Genomic DNA, 24,075 nt, shown 5'->3' with positions numbered 1-24,075 from the left:
GATATTAGTAGAGAAAATTGTTGGGCACCAGGGAAAAGAATAAAGACAGGACAGACCTTTACGCAACAGCAGCTGTTTCATTCTGGTACGTTTTTAAAGGTGCAAGTCTTTTAGTAAAAGATAAAATTTATTTGTGTCACAATTAGGCTTACATTAACACTGCAATTTATAGATTGGTGAGTGGGTAGTCGAGCAGGGGACAGTTGGGTCAGGAGGGTACCTGGGATTCTATTGTTTGGGGGGGTAGTCAGGTAGTTGAGGTGTTGCAGTCAGGGATAATTGTTTGGGGGAGTAGTCGGACAGACAGGCGGAGGTTGTTGAGTGAACCAGAAGGGTAGTTGTGTCGGGGAATCATTGGATCCGGTTGGGGAGGGAAGCATTGATTGAGGGGTGCAGTTTCATTGCGGCTTTCAGTTGAGTTAGGCTGGCTGATCGCATTAACCAACATGGCTGTTCCTGGGTAATAATTCAGGTAAGTCCTGCGTACCTGGCCCAAGGCTTTGACACTGAGCTCAGTGTCAGAGACATTCACGGAGTGTCCCAGGCACGCAAATCAGCTCATCAGAAGTTTAAACCTCCTGTGCAATTTCTGTACGTTTGCGTGACTGGACTTGCATGGGATCCTGATGCGCGTCACCCAACATAAGTCTGAATAACGACAATCTAGATATCAGAAGACTTGGGCCAAAGTCTCAGGTTAATAACCTTTCATTAGAACTGACAGACAGTCTTGTTGTGACAGTTGTTAGCATCCTGTCAGTATTTTCTTATCTTTACAAGACTTATCAGATAATTTGCAAAAAGATCAGATTATGACATTTCCACATACAGGATGTCCTGTTTCTTTTTAAGGTTAGCACCTTCAAAAATTTTCTTAAACTCAAAATGGGCATTTATATATTTGAAACATTAAGAAGATATGTCCTTTGAAACCATTAAGGACAATCACCTATATTTAGATTTGTCCAGTGATAAAGTGGCAGAACTTGCGCAAGGCTTGTGGATGGGCAGCCAATGATAATATGGTTGTTTGTACAGGAAAACGACGAAAGATAATGCTGAATATTCAAAGACTGCAAAGATCTCTGAGTACATCATCCATTTAGTTTTGAAAGCTGGATGATTTATCAATACGTCTCAACCTCAGCCATTTTATATTCGTCTGTGCCCATTAGAACAAAACTGAGGCCTGGATTTTCATCCGCAAGTTGAGAGAATGTTCGACTCCATGAACCTGACTTTTAAAAAAGGGTTGCCCTGGCTTCAGATGTTTGATCCATGGGGCATGGAGGGAGTGCGATATTACAAGTCAGAGTAGTTTTATGCCTAGAAGTAGCGAGGAGCAGGCTGGGTACAGAAGGCTCCAACACTGGGACCGATTTTACTATTGCATTGCGCCCATTTTTGGGCAAAAAACTTGCTAAAGTCAGGCATGAGGCGAGTAGTGCAATCCACGCCCACCTCCGCGCCAGCTTCCCCTTTACCAAAGCCCCAAAATGACAGTGATCGGGACCGCACTCAAAATGGACGTGATGGCCATTTCAATGCATTTGCATGTATTTAAATTGACTTAATGGACTGCATGCCCAACTTTACCAGAACTACCCCCTGTACCACCGCGTTCGCCCATGCAGAATCGGCACGAAACAAACATACTCCATAAAAGATTCAGATCCTCCAATTAGTGAGGAGGTAGGTGCCTAGTGTCCAATGGCACTTTGCTTGAGTAAGAAATCTGACAACACCAGGTTAAGTCCAACTGATTTATTTGATAGTAAACTCAAGCTTTTGGGGTTTCTCCCTTTGTCAGGTGAATGGAGAGTTGGAGGCCAGAACTCTCCATTCACCTGACGAAGGGAGAAACCCCAAAAGCTTGTGAGTTTACTATTAAATGAAATCGGTTGGACTTAACCTGGTGCTGTCAGATTTCTTATTGTGTTTACCCCAGTCCAATGCCAGCATCTCCACATCATGACTCTGCTCGAGATCAGTGGGGCAGAGGTGAGGGGGTCCACTGCCACTCTGCTTGAGATTTGAGATCGGTGGGGGAAGAAGGGGTAGTGTGTGTGTGCGTGTGTGTGTGGGTGGTGGGGGGGTTGGGTGGCAATGTCTGTGGGGGCCAGGAGGAGGTATTAGCTGGCCAGGAGGGATGTGGCAGGAGGACCGCCTGCTGTCATTTCTTTGTGCGTGCGCAGTTGGAGGCACCAATTGGAGCTGCAGCATCCTGGGTGCGTTAAGCCCCACCCACAGGCTTCTGCGACATGATTCAGAATTGCTGATATTTTTTCAAGCAGGATGCTTGTGGGGGTACTTGAGAATGGGTCTAAAAGTCAGATTTGAAACATTCCCAGTTTCAAGCCCACCCAATACTTAGAATTAAAAAAAGGTAAAATAGTTTAAAAACCCTTTACCCCTATACACATCTACATCCCATTCATGCCAACCCACATAGCCTTATGCCCTGTACCTACGACCCATAACCCCTCATATCTTTCATGTCAACTTATGTCTCATACCTAAATCCTACAGCCATTCATAACTCCTATCCCAACTTGGTACCAACTCATGCCCTCTATCCACCACCTTTTATTACTATTACTTACGTGGTGAAAAACTGCAGCAGGTGACGGTGCAGAGGGACCTCAGGGTCCTTGTGCATGAGTCGCAAAAACCCAGCCTGCAGGTGCAGCAGGTGGTCAGGAAGGCTAATGGGATGCTGGCCTTCATAGCGAGGGGGGATTGAATATAAAAGTAGGGAGGTCTTGCTGCAGCTGTATAGGGCACTGGTGAGGCCACAGCTGGAGTACTGTGTGCAGTTTTGGTCGCCGCACTTACGCAAGGATATTTTGGCCTTGGAGGGAGTGCAGAGGAGGTTTACTAGGCTGATGCCGGAGTTGAGCTATGGAGGAGAGGCTGAATAAACTAGGCTTGTACTCGTTAGAGTTTAGAAGAATGAGGGGAGATCTCATTGAGACATATAAGATGATGAATGGGATGGATAGGGTAGAGGTGGAGAGACTCTTCCCGCTCAGAAAGGACAGTAGGACTAGGGGGCACAGCCTCAAGATAAAGGGGTTTAGAATGGAGTTGAGGAGGAACTTCTTCACTCAAAGGGTGGTGAATCTCTGGAATTCTCTGCCCGCTGAAGTGGTGGAGGCTGCCATGCTAAATATTTTTAAGAAGAGGGTTGATGGGTTTTTGATAAGCGAGGGGATTAAGGGTTATGGGGAGAGGGCGGGAAAGTGGAACTGAGCCACGACAGATCAGCCATGATCTTATTGAATGGCGGGGCAGGCTCGAAGGGCTAGATGGCCTACTCCTGCTCCTATTTCTTATGTTCTTATGTTCATCTTTCAGCCTACTATGCCAACTCACTATGGGAAGCATTAAAGATCGTTCCAGAGAATAGATAAAGTTCCATAAATTAAAATTGTAAGTGTCTTTCGCAGATTTCACTAAATTGAAAAAAACTCATTCATAAAAATCCACTGACTACATTTACATTCATTCAACAACATGAAGCAATATTAATGAACATTCCCTATAAGTGCACAATCCCTTAAAACATCAAGCATTGGAATTCACAGACCCACTTCAAAAAAGAACCTACAACTACATATAGTTGTCAAACTGTGAAATGGCAGACACCCTACTGTAATAGTGGATAATAGCAAAATCAGCAAGCAATAATATATTTTAACACTATAGCACTTTTTCAAAGAGTTATAGGACAGGACCTTCAAATGCCTTGACAGCTTGGAAGTGCTATGTTTAACGGTAGCAAAACCTGCAATCTCCATGCTTGTCAACCATTTTTCATTGCCCATCATGGTGAAAATCCAGATCCGAATTTATTTTAGTGTATTGAGTATAATTATGCAATTTATGAACAGCTAAAATTATTTTATACATTACCTGTTGGATGCTTGGCATGGTCCAAATGTGTGCAAGTAGCAAGGAGAGCAATACAAACGTTTTATTTTTGTAAATATTTAATAATATCTGAATAAATAACTCAATGGTTTATGTTAACAGATACCTGCTTTTGGATTATTTTTATTTAGTATAGATGAAAGTGGACTTTCCACCTCGAGTCTGGAGAGACAGTGAGTGAGCAGTTCAGATATGTTTTCAGCTATGGGAAAATTTGTGTGCAAACTCTGTCTTATCCTTTGGAAGTTCATGCAAAAGTCAATATTTAAGGAAACAAACAAAAAGAATCAAAATAGAAAAAAGACTACAACATCACAAATACTTCTATTTTTATTGCATATAATTGCATTTATTGCTTTTATTTTACATACAGAATATGATAATTTCAGAACATGTATTTCAATATACACCATGGCACTCTTAATAGTAAAATAAGCAAAATGGTACAATTTTAAAAGGGGGTAAAGGAACTCTGAAACCACACACACTCACAAATATTTACAGTGACCAGACGCATTGTAAAAGCCATTAAAAATGCTTATAGAATCCTTGGCTTTACTAATAATGTACAAAAGCTAAGAAGTCATGTTAAACTATTATAACATTGGTTAGGCCTCAACTGGATGTATTCAATTCTGAGCTCAACACTTCAGGAAGGATGTCAGGGCCTTAGGGAAGATAGAAAAGACGCAAGCTACTGGAATGCTAACAGGGTTGTGGGATTTCAATTATGTGAATGCAGACTCTGGAGTTGTCCTTTGAGAGCAGAAACAGTCCAAGCAGTAAATGCCTGCAGAATATTTGACCTAAAATCTGATCTTTTGGTATTCATACACATATAATTCCAGCATGAGCTGCTCGATTGACAGCGGTTTGTCTGGACAGTTTTCCCCTCCCTACAAAGGACATTGAAGTCACAGTCAAGTGATTAAGATTGGTAACCTCAGTACAGGCCAAGATACTGCAGACTCGGGTCTGTAGATAGAGTTCAGGAGCAAAGCATTCTGTATCAATTTATTTGAAGATTTTTTTGCTTATAGGGACTCTTAACTCTTCTAGTGTAATCTCAAATGCACTTCAAATTGGATTAGTGTTTTGCCAATGCTTTAATTCCAAAATTGCAAATTTCATCCTGTGATTATATTGAATTTTATAATTGTGATAAGGCATCCGAATAGCATGTTTACCACTTGTATTCTGAGAGACACCATATAGGTCTTTGTAAAATTTATTGATGTCTTTCCCCAGGCAGTACTTCACACATGATCTGAAAATACTAGGAATATCTTTTGCTGAACTTATTTCATCAAAGTGGACAATGCTATACTTATGCAGATGTGAAGCAATTTGCAAATCATTACAAAACATATTTAAGGCAGTAGAATACATGTCCTCTGAACTATTCATTTTTTGATTCAAGTTTGTTTTGTGACAAATGGCATCCCACTTCATTTTGGCACCTTTGGAACATACAATAATGACCTTATCTGCAGTCTCCTTCTGGGAGGCAAGCCATTGGGCAGGCCCCATTTCAGCAATGTTTCGCTTTTGCCACATGTCAATGATTACCTGGATGCCATTGGAACTCTGAAGTAATTCAGCAAAATTCAGGACAACATTTTGGAAGACTGTACTATCCATAGAGTAAACAATCAAGACTTTAACTGGTTGCAGTAGTTGTGCATCATTGTTGAATAAGATTCTTCTATTGGCTCTGCCTGTTAAAAAAAGTCCCCCTTTGAAGTTTTAATTGGATTTAGAAATGTAGATGCAATTCACAAATTGAGTAGCATTTCATCCAGTTCAGCATCAAAATTATACATGGATCCAAGCATTTCAACTAAAAACCAAGTCCAAACTATAATAATTATTCTATATCAAGGTTTTGGTTTGATGATAAAGTTATTACGAGGGAAGGGATGAACTAGGATGCCTTCCAGGCACTTGGATTTTCTGTCAGAGATTGGATTTTCTGACAGTAATTACTACAAAATAATGCTTTACTGATGCCAGACTTTGGGATTATGTAAATTGTAATATGAATTGCTTTGAAATGACAATGTCAACCTGAGAAAAGCTCCAGCATGTGCACCAACTTTCATTTCTGGAGTCATGTTTCAACTCTACATCCCCAAACAAACTCACAAAAACATTGCTTAGTTTCATTTAAGAGAACGCAAATGACTTACCCAGTAAACAAACAAACAGCCCAGCTCCCAAAGCAAATAGGAGCACACTGAGTACAGTGAAACCAAAGATCATCTGTCCGTGTCCTATATAGAAAGAAAAACATTTTTATACAAAGCAAATGCACATTTGGGTGACCCACTGGTTAGTACTACTGCCTCACAGCACCAGAGACATGGGTTCAATTCCAGTTTGGGTCACTATGTGAGGAGTTTGCACATTCACCCCGTGTCTGCGTGGGTTTCCTCCAGGTGCTCCAGTTTCCTTTCAGTCTGAAAGGCATGCTGGTTTGGTGCATTGGCCATGCTAAATTCTCCCTCAGTGTACCCAAACAGGCACCAGTGTGTGGCAACTAGGGGATTTTCATAATAACTTCATTGTGGTATTAATGTAAGCCTTACTTGTGACAAATAAATTTTACTTTTAATTTTTTGCTATTTTTAAATATTGGTCTGCTCTTACAACAATTCATACCAAATTTATGAGAAGGTAAAATGCTACCTGGAGAAAGTTGCTGTACTTTGACAAAACAATTTCTATTGCTATTTCATTGTGTGGCTGCATTCTTGGCACAGAAACTCAACTAATGGGATTATAGGCAACAGAACACAGCCCTACTTTAACCAATGTTTTAACTAGTCAAATGCCACACAGAATGCTGCAAAATTACTGCATTATGTAAATCAAGAGATATCTCTAACTAGTTGAACTTTTGGAATCAATTCAAGTGCTATACCATGAGTTGATAGAATCCCTACAGCACAGGAGGCCATTCAGCCCATCGAGCCCACATCGACATCAATGTCGCCCAAGCCCTATCCCTGTAACCCCACATATTTACTCTGCTCGTCCCCCAACACTAAGGGGCAGTTTAGCATGGTCAATCAACCTAAGCCGCACATCTTTGGATTATGGGAGGAAACCGAAGTACCCGGAGGAAACCCACACAGACATAGGGAGAACATGCACACTTCACACAGAGACAGTGACCCGAGGCTAGAATTGAACCTGGGACCCCGGCACTGTGAGGCAGCAATGCTAACCACTAAGCCACATTTAGAGCTATAAATAAAATATTTATCCAGCCAAAAGCCGATTCAGCCTCATCAACTATTCAACCTGAATTTCTGTCCGTAGCTATTTATGTTTGCTGTATTCCAGGCTGGCTATCCAAAATATATTGGCTGAAAAATTCAGCTCTGCAGCATTTGGATGCAGATAGAATGTTTTCTTTGTGAACAGCACAACCTGAGGACATCAACATAAGATAGTTACCTGGCCATCCAATAGGGAATTCAGAAACTTATTTGTCCAAAGAGTGGTGAGAATGTGGAACTTACTACCATAAGAACCACTGGAATAATTAATCTGGATTCACTTATAGGGAGCTAAACAGGCAATGAGGGATAAGACAATGACAGATTTAGATCAGGACAGATGGAAGGATGTCCAGTGGTGCATAAATGTTGGTTGGACCGAATGGTGATATATCCTATTTAAACTGGTGGTTCTGATTACAACTATTCTGGTCAGACCACTTGTTTCCAAGTCTTCACTGCTGTAGTTACCATTCCCCTTGGCCTGCAGGATGAGAGATCAAACTGAAACAACAGAGAAGAGGACAAGCTGCTCAGTGAGGGAGGAGGGACGGTGAAAGGCGTTTTATCCATCCAGAATCTTTTAGGGAGCAATCAAGCAAATCTCAGCCTCAGCGAGTAATAGTGGGCAGAACAATAAGGGAGTAATGGGGGTCTTGACCACCACTTGGAGCCTCTGAGAAGGCTGACTGCATCGTGTGCCAATCATGCACTTACCAGGTCAGAAACAGGCCTTTCTCACGGCTCAAGGACTCCAGGGCAGAAATCCTACCCAGGTTGACAGTAATGTAGCAGTGCCATCAGGGAGTTGGTGGTGACCATTGGTACTATAACCACTCAAGGCCTTGGATCGAGTAAAGACCCAGGCACAGTTGAGTGATAGCTGGGAGGGGGATTCAGGTAAGGTGAATGCAGGACAGAGGGTATAGTGCAGGGATGTGGCTGTCAATAGATCCCCGTCTTCCTTTAGGGGAAGGCAGGATCTGGATATTGAATTTGATGATCAGCCATGATCAACTTTAATGGTGAAGCAGGCTCAAAGGGCCTACTCCGGCTCCTAGCTTCTATGTTTTTATGTTTCCCCAGTGCCAGGCCCTCAATGAGGCACTTTGAAAGACACACTCACTGGAAGCCTGCAAGCAAACATAGCAGTGTTGTTCATCATGCTCTCTGCATGATGAGCCCCCTGCCCACCACTGGGTATATCAGCAGCAGCAGGAAGCCCTTAATTGGACATTAATTAGTACATAGGGTGCGGACAGAAAGGCAGCAGGGTCCCCATCTGCCACCCAACTACCCAATTAAATCACCCTAGCCATCAAACTTGCCTCAGAAGGCACATGATTCCATCCAGTGTGTGACAATACATTTTACAAAGGCGATCACTAAAATCTGTCAGCTCTTGCAGGCAGACTTCACAGCTTCAGGACGTGGTGAGGACATCACTTCCAGTGGCTGTGAAGTTAACTGCGGCCATGAACTTTTCCACATTAGGATCCTTTAAGGTGAGGCCAGGGGACATTGAGTTATAAAGGTTTACAGCATGGAAATAGGCTCTTCAGCCCAACTTGTCCATGCCGTCCAATTTTTACCACTAAGCTTTTCCCAATTGCCCATGTTTGGCCCATATCCCTCTATACCAATCTTACCCATGCAACTATCTAAATGTTTTTTTAAAGACAATTGTACCCACCTCTACCACCATTTCTGGTAACTCATTCTAGACGCTCAGCACCCTCTGAAAAAATTGCCCCCGCACCTCTTTGTATCTCCCCCCTCTCACTTTAAACCTACGCCATCTAGTTTTAGACTCCTCTACCTTTGGAGAAAGATCTTATTTATGTCTCATTATTTTCCAGACCACTATAAGATCACCCGAAAGCCTCCTTCTTTCCAGGGAAAAAAATCCCAGTCTATCTAGCCTCTCCTTACAATACACCTTCAAGCCCTGGTAGCATCCTAGTAAATCTTTTCTGCACTTTTTCTAGTTTAATGATATATTTTCCACAATAGGGTGACCAAAACTGTACAAATTATTCCAAGCGTGGCCTTACCAATGTCTTGTACAACTTCAACAAGACTCCCAACTCCTGTATTCAATGTTCTGGCAATGAAACCAAGCATGCTGAGTGCCTTCACCTGTAACTCCACTTTCAAGGAGCTATGAACCTGTACCCACTAGATCTCTTTGTTCTATAACTCTCCCCAGTGCCCTACCATTAACTGAGTAAATGCTGCCCTGGTTCAATCTACCAAAATACATCACCTCACATTTATCTAAATTAAACTCTCATCTGCCATTTATCAGCCCACTAGCTCAATTGATCAAGATCCTGTTGCAGTTCCAGGTAACCTTCTTCACTGTCCACAATGCCACCAATCTTAGCACTATCTGCAAATTTGCTAACCATGCGTCCTAAATTCTTATCCAAATCATTAATATAAATGACAAATAACAGTGGACCCAGCACCAATCTGAGGCACACCGGTAGTAAAAAGTCTGACAACACCAGGTTTAAGTCCAACCGATTTATTTGATTGTAAACTCACAAGCTTGCGAGGTTAAGCTCTTCTTCAGGTGAATGGTGAATTCACCTGAAGAAGAGTTTAACCTCAAAAGCTTGAGAGTTTACAATCAAATAAATCAGTTGGACTTAAACCTGGTGTTGTCAGACTTTTTAAACTGTGTTTACCCCAGTCCAATGCTGGTATCTCCACATCATGCACACTGCTAGTCACAGGTCTCCAGTTTGAAAAACAACCCTTTACAACCATCTTCTGTCATCAAGCCAATTTTGTATCAATTGGCCACCTCACCCTGTATCCCGTGCGATTTAACCTTATGCAACAACCTACCATGTGGTACACTGTCAAAGGCCTTGCTAAAGTCCATGTAGACAATGTCAACTGCACTCATCTGTAACACGTCCCAGTTTTCTGTCCATGCTATATGAAGGAGATCAATACATGCCACACTATGTGTCTTTAAGAGCCACATATAGATGTGCAGATATACCATTCTAAATGTTCTGCTGATGGGTGGCCATGTTCAGAACATCATGCAGGTGAATACCCAGTATCCTGGCAGGAGGCAGTTCTATTAACCATGTCAAACTGGACAACCAGGATTCACCACACATGTGCACACATGTGCTCTAGTGCACAACCCAAGCACTTGTGGGCAGCAAACATAGTGAAAACAGTGGTACCTCAGAGTGTCATTGGTCCAGCCTACAAAGTATTGACTGCTCATTCTGGAGGAATCCAGTACGTAAATCATTGGTTAGGATACATTTTGAATCCTGTGTCCAATTCTGGTCACCACTACCAGAAGGATGTGGTGGCTTAGGAGAGAGTATAGAAGAGGTTTACCAGGATGTTGCTTGGTATGGAGGGCATTAGCTATGGAGGAGAGATTGAATAAACTGGGATTGTTCTCTCTGGAAAGATGGAGGCTGAGGGGGCATCCTGATAGAAATTTATAAAATTATGAAGGGCATAGATAAGGTGAACAGTTGGAAGCTCTTCCCTAGGGCAGAAATGACAATTACAAGGGGGCACAAGATCAAGGTAAAGGGGAGAAAGGTTCAGTAGAGATATGCGGAGGAAGTTTTTTTTTTACAAAACCACAGAGGGTTGTGGGGGCCTGGAATGTACTGCCAAGTGAGATGGTGAGGCAGTTATGTTAGCCACATTTAAAACTAAACTGGATAGACACAAACAGGCAGGGAATAGAGGGATATAAGCAGTTGGTCTAGGTAGGACAACGTGAACGGCACAGGCTTGGTGGGTTGAAGGGTCTGTTCCTGTACTGTACTGTTCTTTGTACTCTCTAGAGTGGATGTTGTGATTCATCATGTTTTGCTGCACCCTGCACAACATCTCCACGGGCGGGGGGGGGGAACACATCTCCAACAGGGGCCTGGGTTCAATTCCAGAGCTTGTACATTCTCCCCATATCAGCATGGGTTCTTGCTGGGTTTTCTGGTTTTCTCCCACTGTCCAAAAGATGTGCAAGTTAAATGGATTGGTCATGCCAAATTTCCCCTTAGTTTCTGAGTGTGGTTATGCTTGATGGGGTGTAATACCGTTCGAGCTATAAGTTCTTGGCGGCAGACTAGTGACCAGGAGTAATTATCTACAGAAAACAGACAGAAGTCTGACGTACATTCTACCAGGAAAGGTTGAGAGAGAGAGTGTTGAAAAGCTGGCAGTGTATGTGAAGCTTGCAGCTGTATTAAATGTGAGTGAGATAAAGCTATAAATATGAGGTATGAGTTGGGATTGACAGAGCTTGTTAATAGTTCAGAGATGTGGTGCATTGAGTCATGTGTAATGTTAGTCGTGGAGTTGGTAGGACATAACATATTTTAAAGATGTATTCATTAGCCTTAATCACTTGAGTATGGCAATTAGGACACTGTTTCCATTGCCTTCTTAGAGTTCATCTCTAAGGCCTCCTAATATCTCCTGCCAACCCTTCCTGCACAAAGGCCTTAGAATCCATAGAATTCCTACAGTGCAGAAGGCAGCCATTTAGCCCATTGAGTCTGCACTCTCAAGGAGCATTTTACCCATCTCAGGCTAGCTGGAATTTTTGCTAATCTCAAGCCTTTGCACCACCTACTCAGATTGCAGCCACACGTCAGACTTAGCGCTGGCTGCAGAGTGTAATCATTATAATGAACAGATAACAATAAGTTGGCATGCTGCCCACATGGCAACCAATCATGCATTACTATCACCCTGTCAGCTTTCAGACCTTGAATATCTTTTCTTGGAATCCTCCACAGGATTTTTTTTATATTAGTTCACTTCAGGGATAGAAGTTAAAACATGTCAGGGAGGATTCTCCCAAAAAAAACTGGAGTAAATCACACTGACTTTTTTCAGCAGGAGTTTAAAAGTGAATCTCCCACACTCTGTACACTGCAGAGTGCACTTGTGTAAATCACATTAAAAATCAGGGGGTGGGGCCCATTCCTGCCAGGGAGGTCGGCAGCAAAGCACTGAGAGGGCCGAGTCAGCACTGAGATCGCGCATGCGCAGTGACCCCTGTTTGCCAGCTTCCCAATCACTGGTCGGCCCTGCAATTCCTGTATTGCCGGTCCTCCCAAACCCCCACAGCCTGATCGTTGGCCCCCCCCCCCCCAAACCATGCCTGGACCCAGCCTCAACTCCCCCCACTTCCCAGCTAACTCCCAAAATCCTGACCCAACTCTGCAGTGCTGACCACCACGCACCCCCCCCCCCCCCAACCGAAATGGCCAGCCCAGAATGCAGGCCTCCTGCCCTCCCCCACTGATCCTGACTGCAGAGTGGCAATGGGGACCCTCACCCCCAGAGGCCTGAACCCTCGTTAGGCCTCACCACCTTGACACTGCTCCATGCCCGTGGGCAATGCCACAGTGGCCCCTGAGCATTGGCACTTTGTCACTTGCAGTGCCAGGGGCCTCAGGCTGGCACTGCCAAGATGCTAATCCCCAGGGCACTCCTCCCCACCTCCCAACCCTCTGGGGAGCCTCAAATTTTCCCCCTTCACTCCAGTGGAGTTAAGTGCCAGCTCCCCGTAAGTGGGGAGCTATCGTAATCCCCGCTGGAATGAAATTCTCCTGGTGGGGAGGAGAGGCTATCTGGCCCAGAGACTTCAATCCTGGGCCTGTTAGTGCTATTTAAAAGAGATTCAGATGAGCATTTAAATAACTTACGCAGCTCTATGCCAACTTGCGGCACAGAACTGAGGGTGCTGGAAATCTGGCGCTGGGAAAAGCATGGAGACCTGGGAGCCCAGCAGAGAGCCTGCGAAATGATTCCCTCTAGTGTCTCCCGGCCTGCTGCATTAAAAAAAACTAGCTCAGCAGGGATGGGAGAATTGCCCCCATCATTTCTGGTTAGATGCAGCCCAGTATCACCAAAGAGCAGAATCAGCTAAACTTTATCAATAGTTTGGTTTTTGCCCCAACAGCTACAAAGATATTATTCAAACTTCAAAATGAAAAGACATCCTCTTAACTGGAGACTATTTGGGTCATCTGTTTCTGTGCCAAGTAAAAATTAGAGGAATGTAAATACTGTAGGTTATACAGTGCTGAGAACTTGCTGATTAGAGCTTTCAGAATTGTAGGCCATGTGTAGGAGATTTTCAGATAGTGATCTGATGGTTTTTAAAACCAGAACAAGACAGTCAAAAATTTGAGAAAAATAGTATAATACAGCAAGATGCAATAGATAAGTGATTAAATGTTTGACCTACATAGAATCCTTACAGTGCAGAAGGAGGCCATTTGGCCCATCGAGACAGACTGACAAGAATCCCATCTGAGGCCCTAGCCCCCCAAATTTACCCTGCTAATCCCTCTAACCTACACATCCCGAGACACTAAGGGGCAATTTAGCATGGCCAACGCATCTAACCTGCACATCTTTAGATTATGGGAGGAAACTGGAGCAAACGCATACAGACACAGGGAGAGTATGGCGACCCTGCACAGTGACCCAAGCTGGTAATTGAACCCAGGTCCTGGAGCTGTGAGGCAGCAATGCTAACCAGTGTGCCACTAAGCTGCCCAAAATTGCACTTAATTCCCTATCGGTGAATTGAACACCCATCTCCCGCGTGACAGGCAGACATACTAATCACCATACTAATGAGGAAGTTTGTTACATCTTAAACAATTGACATTTTAACATTATTTTCCACTTCCTGGTTCTATATTTCTTAGCTTGTTTGCACCTGACTAAATTTAATAGATGATATTCTATCAGTGCTTGGGGGTTGGTTTAGCTCAGTTGGTTGGAGACTGGTTCCTGTTGCAGAGCAACACCAACAGCTTAGATTCAATTCCTGTACCAGCTGAGGTTATTCATGAAGGCCCCACTTTCTCAACTTTGCCCCTCACCTGAGGCGCTGGTGATCCTCAGGTTAAATCACCGGTCAGCTCTCCTCGTCAAAGGGGAGAGAAGCCTACGGTCATCTGGGACTATGGTGACTTTACTAGAATATCCAGTTTACCATGAGTCCAAGCAGCCTTATTGACCATAAACAAAACCATGAGCACAATAAACTGAGTGTCATGCTCCTCTGATGGTTCAGTGTGTGAAGCATCACTTGATGTAATACTCAGTCACAAAGAGAATATCTAATACTTTGACTGACTGAGCATTGTGCCAAGTTAGCACATGGTGGTCAAATTTTTTGGCCCCACTGTCTCCATGCTTCTGACTAGGAAGTGAACCACTACTATATACAATCTCACCAACTGATGTCACTGGGACTTTGCGTTTGTGGATGGAATCAGGATCAGGCATAGTCGTGTTGCGACCTGTTCCCCAATCAGCCGTATGCTGAGAGGTATCAACATGTTGAAACCTAATCTCAACTAACTTCACAAGAGGCAAAAAAAATTGAATATGTGTACCATTCCACTGGCCAGTAAATGTGATGAAGTTTCAGCTTTGATTTGTGTGTTTAGACCCACCCCTGCCCACCCCAACTTCTCACATAGTAATGGTGTCATAAGCTTGCGATTTCCACAGAGCTGCTGGAGCTCCAAGGTGCCTTCAGATTGAGGTGCATCCACTCCCTTGTCTCAGATGGAGAAATTTTATTTTGTTTCCTGCCCTACTCACATCCACTTCCATCAGCCTAAAACTTGAGGCCAAGTTGACAAATGTCCTTAAGTGGCCATGAGGACCTTTTAAAAGTTGGAAGAGTGGGTGGTCCTGGTCCCACCCAAAACCCTAAAATTGCATCTGGGCCATGGCAGGTGAAATCCCAGGGGTAATCCTGTCCATGCAATTTTACATGTTCCCCCTCTCCTCACCCCAGAACCAGACTTGAATAGAGTGCAACATTTTGCCCCATATTTTTATTAACTAGCTTAAGAATTGAAAAGCACAGCATCTGATTTTTTTTCATTTCCACAATCTCTTTCAGGTGGTCACCATTTGTCTCAGTCTTATACTTACTATTGTACAATGTCCTTGCAGTGAATCTATTCTCTTCACCAATTCTTTCTTTCTCACTGCCTTGAAATAAGATACATCAATTAGTGTTGAAAGCCATAGTTAATGCATTAGTATTTAAAAAAATTAATTGAATTCTGGAATTGCAAAATGGACATTGATTCAATAATTGTCCCAACGGCTGCAAACTCCTCATGGATGATGCTGCTCAGCCATTGTCGCTTCATTGGAACACAACGGAAACCCCTTCTACACAGGATATAGGGTTTCCAGCATTCTGTTGAAGATACAACAGTAGAGTGGGATCCACTATAAAGGAAATTCCCAGTCAACGTTCTTGCTTTGTTTCCACATTTGGATATATTGCTGAGAAAAGTGACATGCTGTCCGAGTTTTTCATCTTGCACTGACTAGGATCAATTTGCAGGAATACCAAATCTTAAAAGGGAACAAAAAGTATACTGCACAAGAAGAGGGTGCTGATTGGTTGGCAAGTAGATTCTGATTGCTCAATTACCGAGTTTTTGTTCAAATTCAAACCAGGCAGGCCAAGTCCAAGCAGGCACAGCATTGTCATGGGGAATGAACCAGGGAATGGCTGTCCCCCAAGCTTTTGTTTATTTGGAAATGATGCGATGTGTGGATAGGGCCTGTATGTGAATATCTGAAGCTTCCAGCACATGAGTCACACAGCAAGCCCAATTAAACATATTAAAGTGGGTGTCAGTGTTATTTTTAGAACAATTAGGATTGTTTAGTAAGTGTTGTCCAATCACAGAATCATTTCTAATGTTGGACACAATGTTCTGAATTTTGCAGACATGGGTTAATTGAGTATAGTCAGTGCTTTGCCTATTGCAAACAGCTGAAGGGACATGCTGTTTGATACAATCAATCTTTGGAATATACATCATACATACTGGCATCACATTGAAATTTGTATATCACTTTCCTCATTTCTGTGACAGGCATAATGTATTTTTGGCTTGACTACAACATCCTGTTAGTGGAGAATACCACTCGTATTGCGACTGCATTATAGCAGTGTGAAATCATTAGCTTCACCTGATGCTCGAATCTTTAAAACACCTTAACACTTCTGATGTAGTAAAAGTCTCACAACACCAGGTTAAAGTCCAACAAGTTTATTTGGTTTCACAAGCTTTTGGAATGCTGTTGCTTCATCAGGCGAGTGGTTGACTCACCTGATGAAGGAGCAGCACTCCAAAAGCCCCCCAGTTGAAATTTTCAAATGAGAATGATTTCATTTTGTTAGGTATGCATATGAAAATAAATCAAAGAAGAGTTGCTAAGAATTGAGCTTCCAATAAGCCATGATTTAACTGAATGAAGGATTAGAAGCTTAGGTGCTGAATGGTCTACTCCTGTTATTAGATTCCAGCAAGGAAACTGTATTGGATTTGCAAATGTATGCAGAGGACATTGAAAATGATCCTGCTAGTGGTTGCACCTCACTTTTTAAAAAATGACAAAAATCACAGTCGTTCGCACTGCTGCCTCACAGTGCCAGGGACCTGGGTTTGATTCCCAGCTTGGGTCACTTTTGTGCAGAGTCTGCACATTCTCCCAGCATCTGCGTGGATTTCCTTCAGGTGCTCCAGTTTCCTCCCACAGTCTGGAAGACATGCTGGTTAGGTGCATTGACATGCTGAATTCCCTCCTCAGTGTTTCTGAGCAGGCAACTAAGAGATTTTCACAGTGGCCTCATTGCAGTGTTAATGGAAGCCTACTTCTGCCACTAATAAATAAACTTTAACTTTCGAATCCATTATAAAGGTGGGCTAATTTATTCTGAATTCTGCAAATCCACAAGAGAAGGGTGAGCAATAACCAAAATCATAACATAAGAACATAAGAAATAGGAGCAGGAGTAGGCCAACTAGCCCTTCGAGCCTGCCCTGCCATTCAATAAGATCATGGCTGATCTGTCGTGGCTCAGTTCCACATTCCCGCCCTCTCCCCATAACCCTTAATCCCCTCTCTTATCAAAAACCCATCAACCCACGTCTTAAAATCATCCCGAGTTTCTTCTGTTGATTTACTGATAAGAAGATATAAGTGAGGTCATTGAATGGAATGTAAAATTGCCGGACCTAAAAGCAAACTGTCAATAAAGATTACAGTAAAAAAAACTTACTAATTTTCTTGGAGCAGTTGAGCACTTTTTCATGTCTCAGACAGTCATGACGACATTCAGGGAAATATGGTTGTAGCTAAAATCAATAGATATTTTTCAGTTTTACATTCAATATTTACTTATTAAAAAAAATGCTTTGGTCTAATTAGAATTCCAAATTATGATCTTCAAGAAAAAAATGTATGTTGATAAGAATTACTTACGACTACACAATACTTTACAGAAAGGTCCAGTTGATCATTCCGCACAAACGTTATAGATATTCTTGATCCGTTTGACTGGATGAAATAAATGATTTTGGTTAATAAACAATATGTTACAATTCACAACTCCAACTGTGACATGATATAATGCTTTAAACGTTTTCTTTGTTGGCCTTTTGTCTGCATTACTTCAGTGCTTGTTTGCATATCTCTAATGAATCTGCTGCTGAGTGTGATTGCTATCATTTACAGGGAAAGTAAATTAAATGTTTGAAATCTACACAGACAAGACAGCCAAGGTATTCTTACTCAGCCATTAATGCCACCTATTGCATCAACACATAGCAGCTGCAAAAAAAAAAGAAGGCATGTTTTGCATTGAGATAATGAAAAAGCAGAAATCAGCAGTGGGGGTTGGAACCAATACAAGTCAAATACACGGGCTACTGCACAGCTCCAGCAAAGTACAATACATACTTGGGGAGGAGCACCTAAATCTTTTGATTAGGCACTTTACAGCCTCCCAGACAGAGGCCAGAACTTTACCAGCATGCCTGTCCCAGCTTGCAGAAGGCATTCTCCTTTGGCCTCGGATGAGATCATACGAGCCTCGGGCGGGCATGCCAGCAAAATTCCGGCAAGAGAGTTCAACAATTTCAGAATGCAATTCCTGCACCCACCTCACAGTGCGCATCCACGCCCCACCCCACCATCACCCACATCCCCTACCCCATTCTGTTTCCTTTTAGTTCCTTGTTTTGATTTTTCTCTTATTTTTCAATCCATGATGGTTCCAGAGTGAGGCAACTTCTTGCAAGCTAGGCCCAGCATGCCCTCTAATTCTATATTTTATGCTCAAGAACAGCTTCTTCTCTACCTAATGTTAAGTTGATCTTTATGACTGTAACACTGCATTCTGCACCCTCTCCTTCCCTTCTGTTATTTAATCTTCCCAGTCTTCCACCCTGTTCACAGACCTTCATTTTGCCCTTCATTCCCACTCCTGCTCAAACCCCATTATATTTCAAACTTTTCCCAGCTGCGATGAAAGATCAACCTGAAACAGTAACTCTGTAACAGTGACCCCCAAGGAGGGTTTGAGGCTAGGAGGAAGGAGCATAAAATTGAATGGACCGAACTCTTCCTCCCCAGGAACCCGCCCACCCAAACCCAGACACAATCTCACAGTTTGGCAAGCAGGACTTTGGGCGTAAAAGCCACTGCCCATTCACTTATTAAATCAGTTAAGTGGCCACTTTTAATGACCACTTAAGCACCTTTTCTAGCCACCCCCACATCATTTTCTAGACTGATGGGAGTTGGTGTGGGGTGGGTTGGAAACTGACATTTGGACTTTTCCTATCTTGATCAGGACATTGGGGCACTTTACTCTTTACTTCCTGAGTTCGGTGCTTTCCATCCCAGGATGTTGGAGATCCAGGATCCTTTCCACCGCTGGTCTACCCCTCAATGCCACAATCTCTCTTTCCAAACACCCACCCGTACACCAGGCACCCTCTACCCTCTGGCTCCCAGGACTCCAGGAGAGTGGTGAGCCTGTGGAATTTTCTATCATAGAAAGCAGTTGAGACCAAAACATGGCAATGTTTTCAAGAAGGTGTTAGGTATTGCTCTTGGAGCTAAAGAAATCAGAAGATCCCAACTTGTGTCACTGTCTGTGTGGCATTTGCACATTCTCCCTGTGTTGGCGTGCGTTTCCTCTGGGTGCTCCGGTTTTCATCCACAGTGCAAAGATGTGTGGGTTAGGTGGATTGGCCATGCTAAATTGCCCCTTCCTGTTAAGGAGACTAGCTAGGATAGGGCCTGGGTGGGATTGTGACCGGTGCAGACTCGATGGGCCAAATGGTCTCCTTCTGCGCTGTAAGAATTCTATGATTCTATGACATGGGGCAAAAGCGGGAACATGTTATAGAATTGAATAACTAGCCATGGTAGAGCAGGCTTAAGGGACCAAAAGGATTACTCCTGCACCTATTTTCTATGTTTATGATTAACCTCAAGAACAGTCCCAAGACTTTAGACCCAGGCAGAGTGCGGCAATGTCGCTTCTGGCCACTACAGTGCTGTGCCTAGCCGGGCTGAAGATTGGCCTACAGGTGTCATGGGGCAGGACTTCCTTCAAAGGGTGGACAGAAGTCCTGCCTACTATTAATCAACGCTCAAGTGAGTGTTAAATGGCAAGATTTTATGATCTTGCTCGTCCTGAAACTGTAAAATCCTGCCCAAGGTCAATGGGCCTTTCCATTGTCTATGCTCCACTCCCGACCCTCTGCTCTGATTCCCATGGCAGATGGGGTGGTAAAATTCTGACCAAAGAGTTGGCGCCTGCATGTTAGGCACTGACTCTCAGGATGAGAAGTGCAAATTGCTCACAATCCCTAACATTCTAATCTCGGTTTCTCTTTCCTCAGATGCTGCCAGAACCCGCTGAGTATTTTCATATTTTCTGATTTTATTTAAGAAAAATCAAGGATGGGTCAAAGACTGGGTTCTATAAACAAATAAACACATTAGATTAATTTTGACATTGAAACTGGTCTCAATTGACAGCTTACTTATATCTAAGCTGGAATATTTGAAAGTCAATCCCATTATAAGACCATGCAGAATGGAGAAAGTTTAGTTTACATACCTGAGGAACTGTAGTTCCATTTAATTTTGGTGTGCTAATGCGACCACATATGAGCAAATAAACATTGTATTTCAACGAATTTGCACTGGTGGTAAAATTGATTACCACATCATTATTGATCATACACACAGACATGTTTGGATTCCAGTTAGCATCTGTAAATGTATAATAATAACAACAACAACGTAAATGCAAAGGTAGCTTAACATAGAAAAACTACAGCACAACACAGGCCCTGTGGCCCACAAAGTTGTGCCGAACATGTCCCTACATTAGAGATTACGAGGCTACAGAAACATAGAAAAACTACAGCACCACACAATTATTTCATCTGGGTTTCCGTTTAAAACTATTAGATGAATACAGTTTATAAATTAAAAGGCCAAAACTAGTACCAGGGACACTAGACCTCAATTGATTTGTGTAGTTGACAATTCTTTACATCATAAATCCCTATAGTGCAGTAGGAGGCCATTCAGCCTGTTGAGTCTGTGCCAACCACAATCCCACTCAGGCCCTATTCCCTCAACCGCACACTACAAATCTATTCATAGAGAAGAAAACGAGAGAGTGCAGAATGTAGTGTTACAGTCATAGCTAGGATGTAGAGAAAGATCGACTTAATTCAAAAGTCTGACAGCAGCAGGGAAGAAGCTGTTCAAGTCGTTTGATACGTGATCTCAGACTTTTGTATTTTTTTTTCGATGGAAGAAGATGGGAGAGAGAATGTCCGGGGGCCTTAATTATGCTGGCTGTTTTGCCGAGGCAGCATGAAGTGTAGGAAGGGGGAGAAACTGAATGAACTTTTCATGAAACTACATAAGTAAAAAGACATTCAGCAGTGGGAATGAAAGGTCTTGATCGACAGATATACATCTATATTTACACTGATAAAACATACAGATTTCTATATATATATTTATATTGCAATCTTTCCCAAAATTTCATTTATACTCATCATTTTGTTTTACAAAATTGTGTATCTACGTGACAATGTAGGGAATACAACAAGCCAACGCAGTGCTTAATCGAGGCACCCGGCATCGAGAAGGTGGGGGGGGGGGGGGGGGGGGTGCGGAGGGGGAGGTGGAAGGTGGAGGAGGACACTGAGCTACCCCCAGCACTTGCTACCCACTCACTTCATATCTTCAACAACCTCCCTTCCACAATGCCCATTCTGCCATTACAGACCTATGCCTTGATCCATCCTTGATCTCAGGCTTGGAGTGGATCTCATACCAGCAACAGTCACTGCCTCCCCATTGGAACTGTAGTATGCAGGAGGAGCTGTTGACCTTGCATTGACTGGCAGCTCTCAACAGGTAGGACTTCTGCCCTGGGTCCCTTGATCCCAGGGGACAACTCGCCATTGGCCTGTCAAGTGCTTAATTAATACAAGAAGTGGCAGGTCTTCCTAAAAAGTGACAATGTGAGGCTCTCCATCCACAGACTACAAGTTTCTGTCCCATAGAGTCCTTAGGTCATAGAAGACCACTGCTCTGAAATAATGGTGCAAGCATAACAATGCTGATAGTCAGTACTATAGACTGCAGAAATTCAGGTCTGTGACTTAAACCAAAGTTCCCTCAATCCTTTGTACCAATTCCACAGAACCTCCACAAAATCTTTGTTCATGTATATGTTTACCCTGGATTTTACATTCTAGAAAATGCTAATTAGCTTGGCAGGAAATGTTGGCTTAACTACCCAGCAGCATAATTGGCACAGGGTCCAATCTCAATTTTGGTTTAACTCTTGATTTATGTTGAGATTCCCAACAAATGTCATGAAGAACTTTGCATTTACATGAGGCTAATGGTGTTTGTGCACCCGAGGAAACTGCTAAAGAAAATGCAATAAAGTTCATTTTAAGTTGATCTTTCTTTTAAAAAGTTACTTACCTTGACATTTTTCATGATTTTTCATTGCCACATCGTAACAAGCTATGTAATAAAAAATAACATTGTCAGGATCACAAATACAATAACATAATCTATACTGAACTTAGTCCAAGATGCATTGAACTGGCTGTAGGGAGCATGATGTTAGCCTAGATTTTTCAACTGGGCACTGTCTGTTACATCACACTAAGATCATCATTAACAGATGCAACCTCTTAATGAATTTCAGCAGACCATTTGGCCAAAAGTCAGCAGAGAAGAGCCAGATTCTGCAACCACACAGAGACACCATTAGTTTAGTTATCACATAACTATTCAGAAAGTTTAAGTTCAGTAATTAGTGTCACAAAGACTTACATTAACACTGCAAAGAAGTTACTGTAAAAATCCCCTAGTTGTTATATTCCAGTGCCTGTTCGGGTACACGGAGGGAAAGTTTAGCATGGCCAATGCTCTTAACCAGCATGTCTTTTGGACTAAGAGGAAACCAGAGCACCTGGAGGAAACCCACATAGACACAGGGAGAACATGCAGACTCCACACATACAGTCACCCAAGCCAGGAATCAAAATTGGGTTCTTGGCACTGAGGCAGCAATGCCAACCAGTGTGCCACCATGCAGACAGGGCTGCATTAGGATCTCAGAGTTTGTTTATAAAAAAAGTGGATGAGAACGTAAGAGTAGTCCTATGATTGGGACATATGGCCCTTGAACCTGAACTTTCAATAGGATCTTGGCTGCATTGACTCCCATTCCTTCCCCCACCCCACACACATATGGGGAGGCAGTGGGACAGTGATATTGTCGCTGGACTGGTAATCCAAAGATCCAGGGTAATGCCCTGGGGACCTGGGTTCTAATCCCACAGTGGCAAATTGTGGGATCTGCATTCAATAACAATCTGGAAGTAAAAGTCTAATGATGACTACAAAACCATTGTTGATTATCATAAGAACTCATCTGGGTCACTAATGTCCTTTAGGGAAGGAAATCTGTTGTCCTTACCTGGTCTGAACTACATGTGATTCCAGACCAACAAATGTCCTCAGGGATGGGCAATAAATGCTGGCCCAGCCAGTGACACCAACATCTCATGAACAAATATTAAAAAAAATACACATACCCCACCTTACCCACTACATCCCTTAGGTGTCCAGAATATATTCAATGAGTGAGTATCCATAGCCCATGCATGTAAGAATTCCAAATATTCAGAGCCATCTTTATCTATGTCCTAAATGCCTGAGCCCTTATTCTGATACTAAAACTTCCAAGCTTAGTCTGGTCAACCAGGGTAAACAGTCTGTCAGCACCTAGCCTGTCAGGCCTTCTGATAAGTTTTTTGTTTTAATAAAGTCACCTCGCATTCTTCTAAACTCCAGAGAATATCGATGCACTTTACTTGATCTCTCCTCATAAGGCTATCCCTCATTTCAGGAATAAATCTAGTGAACATTTTTGTACCCCCTCTAAGTTAAGTGTATTCTTAATAAGAACATAAGAACATAAGAAATAGGAGCAGGAGTAGGCCATCCAGCCCTTCGAGCCTGCCCCGCCATTCAATAAGATCATGGCTGATCTGTCGTGGCTCAGTTCCACTTTCCCGCCCTCTCCCCATAACCCTTAATCCCCTCTCTTATCAAAAACCCATCAACCCGCGTCTTAAAAATATTTAGCGAGGCAGCCTCCGCCACTTCAACGGGCAGAGAATTCCAGAGATTCACCACCCTTTGAGTGAAGAAGTTCCTCCTCAACTCCGTTCTAAACCGCCCCCCTTTTATCTTGAGGCTGTGCCCCCTAGTCCTACTGTCTTTTTTGAGCGGGAAGAGTCTTTCCACCTCTATCCTATCCATCCTATTCATCATCTTATACGTCTCAATGAGATCTCCCCTCATTCTTCTAAACTCTAACGAGTACAAGCCTAGTTTATTCAGCCTCTCCTCATAGCTCAACACCCTCAACTCCGGTATCAGCCTA

General features: G+C 42.9%; 1 protein-coding gene across 1 annotated transcript in view; it reads right to left on the bottom strand.

The window, feature by feature from the left end:
- Positions 1-4,403: 4,403 nt before the first annotated feature.
- Positions 4,404-24,075, bottom strand: part of il17rb (interleukin 17 receptor B) — a 32,437-nt gene continuing 12,765 nt past the window's right edge. Inside the window, 6 exon segments of the mRNA XM_080186297.1 lie at positions 4,404-5,647; positions 6,119-6,206; positions 17,341-17,416; positions 17,544-17,618; positions 20,197-20,351; positions 22,098-22,139. Coding sequence (XP_080042423.1) covers positions 4,948-5,647; positions 6,119-6,206; positions 17,341-17,416; positions 17,544-17,618; positions 20,197-20,351; positions 22,098-22,139 — 1,136 coding nt within the window. The 3' untranslated portion in view covers positions 4,404-4,947.

This window comes from Carcharhinus amblyrhynchos, chromosome 3 (genome assembly GCF_965287045.1).
Source record: "Carcharhinus amblyrhynchos chromosome 3, sCarAmb.v2.hapA, whole genome shotgun sequence".
NCBI lineage: Eukaryota > Metazoa > Chordata > Chondrichthyes > Carcharhiniformes > Carcharhinidae > Carcharhinus > Carcharhinus amblyrhynchos.
Note: the sequence above shows the minus strand (reverse complement) of the source record. Positions and strands in the feature narration are given on the sequence as shown.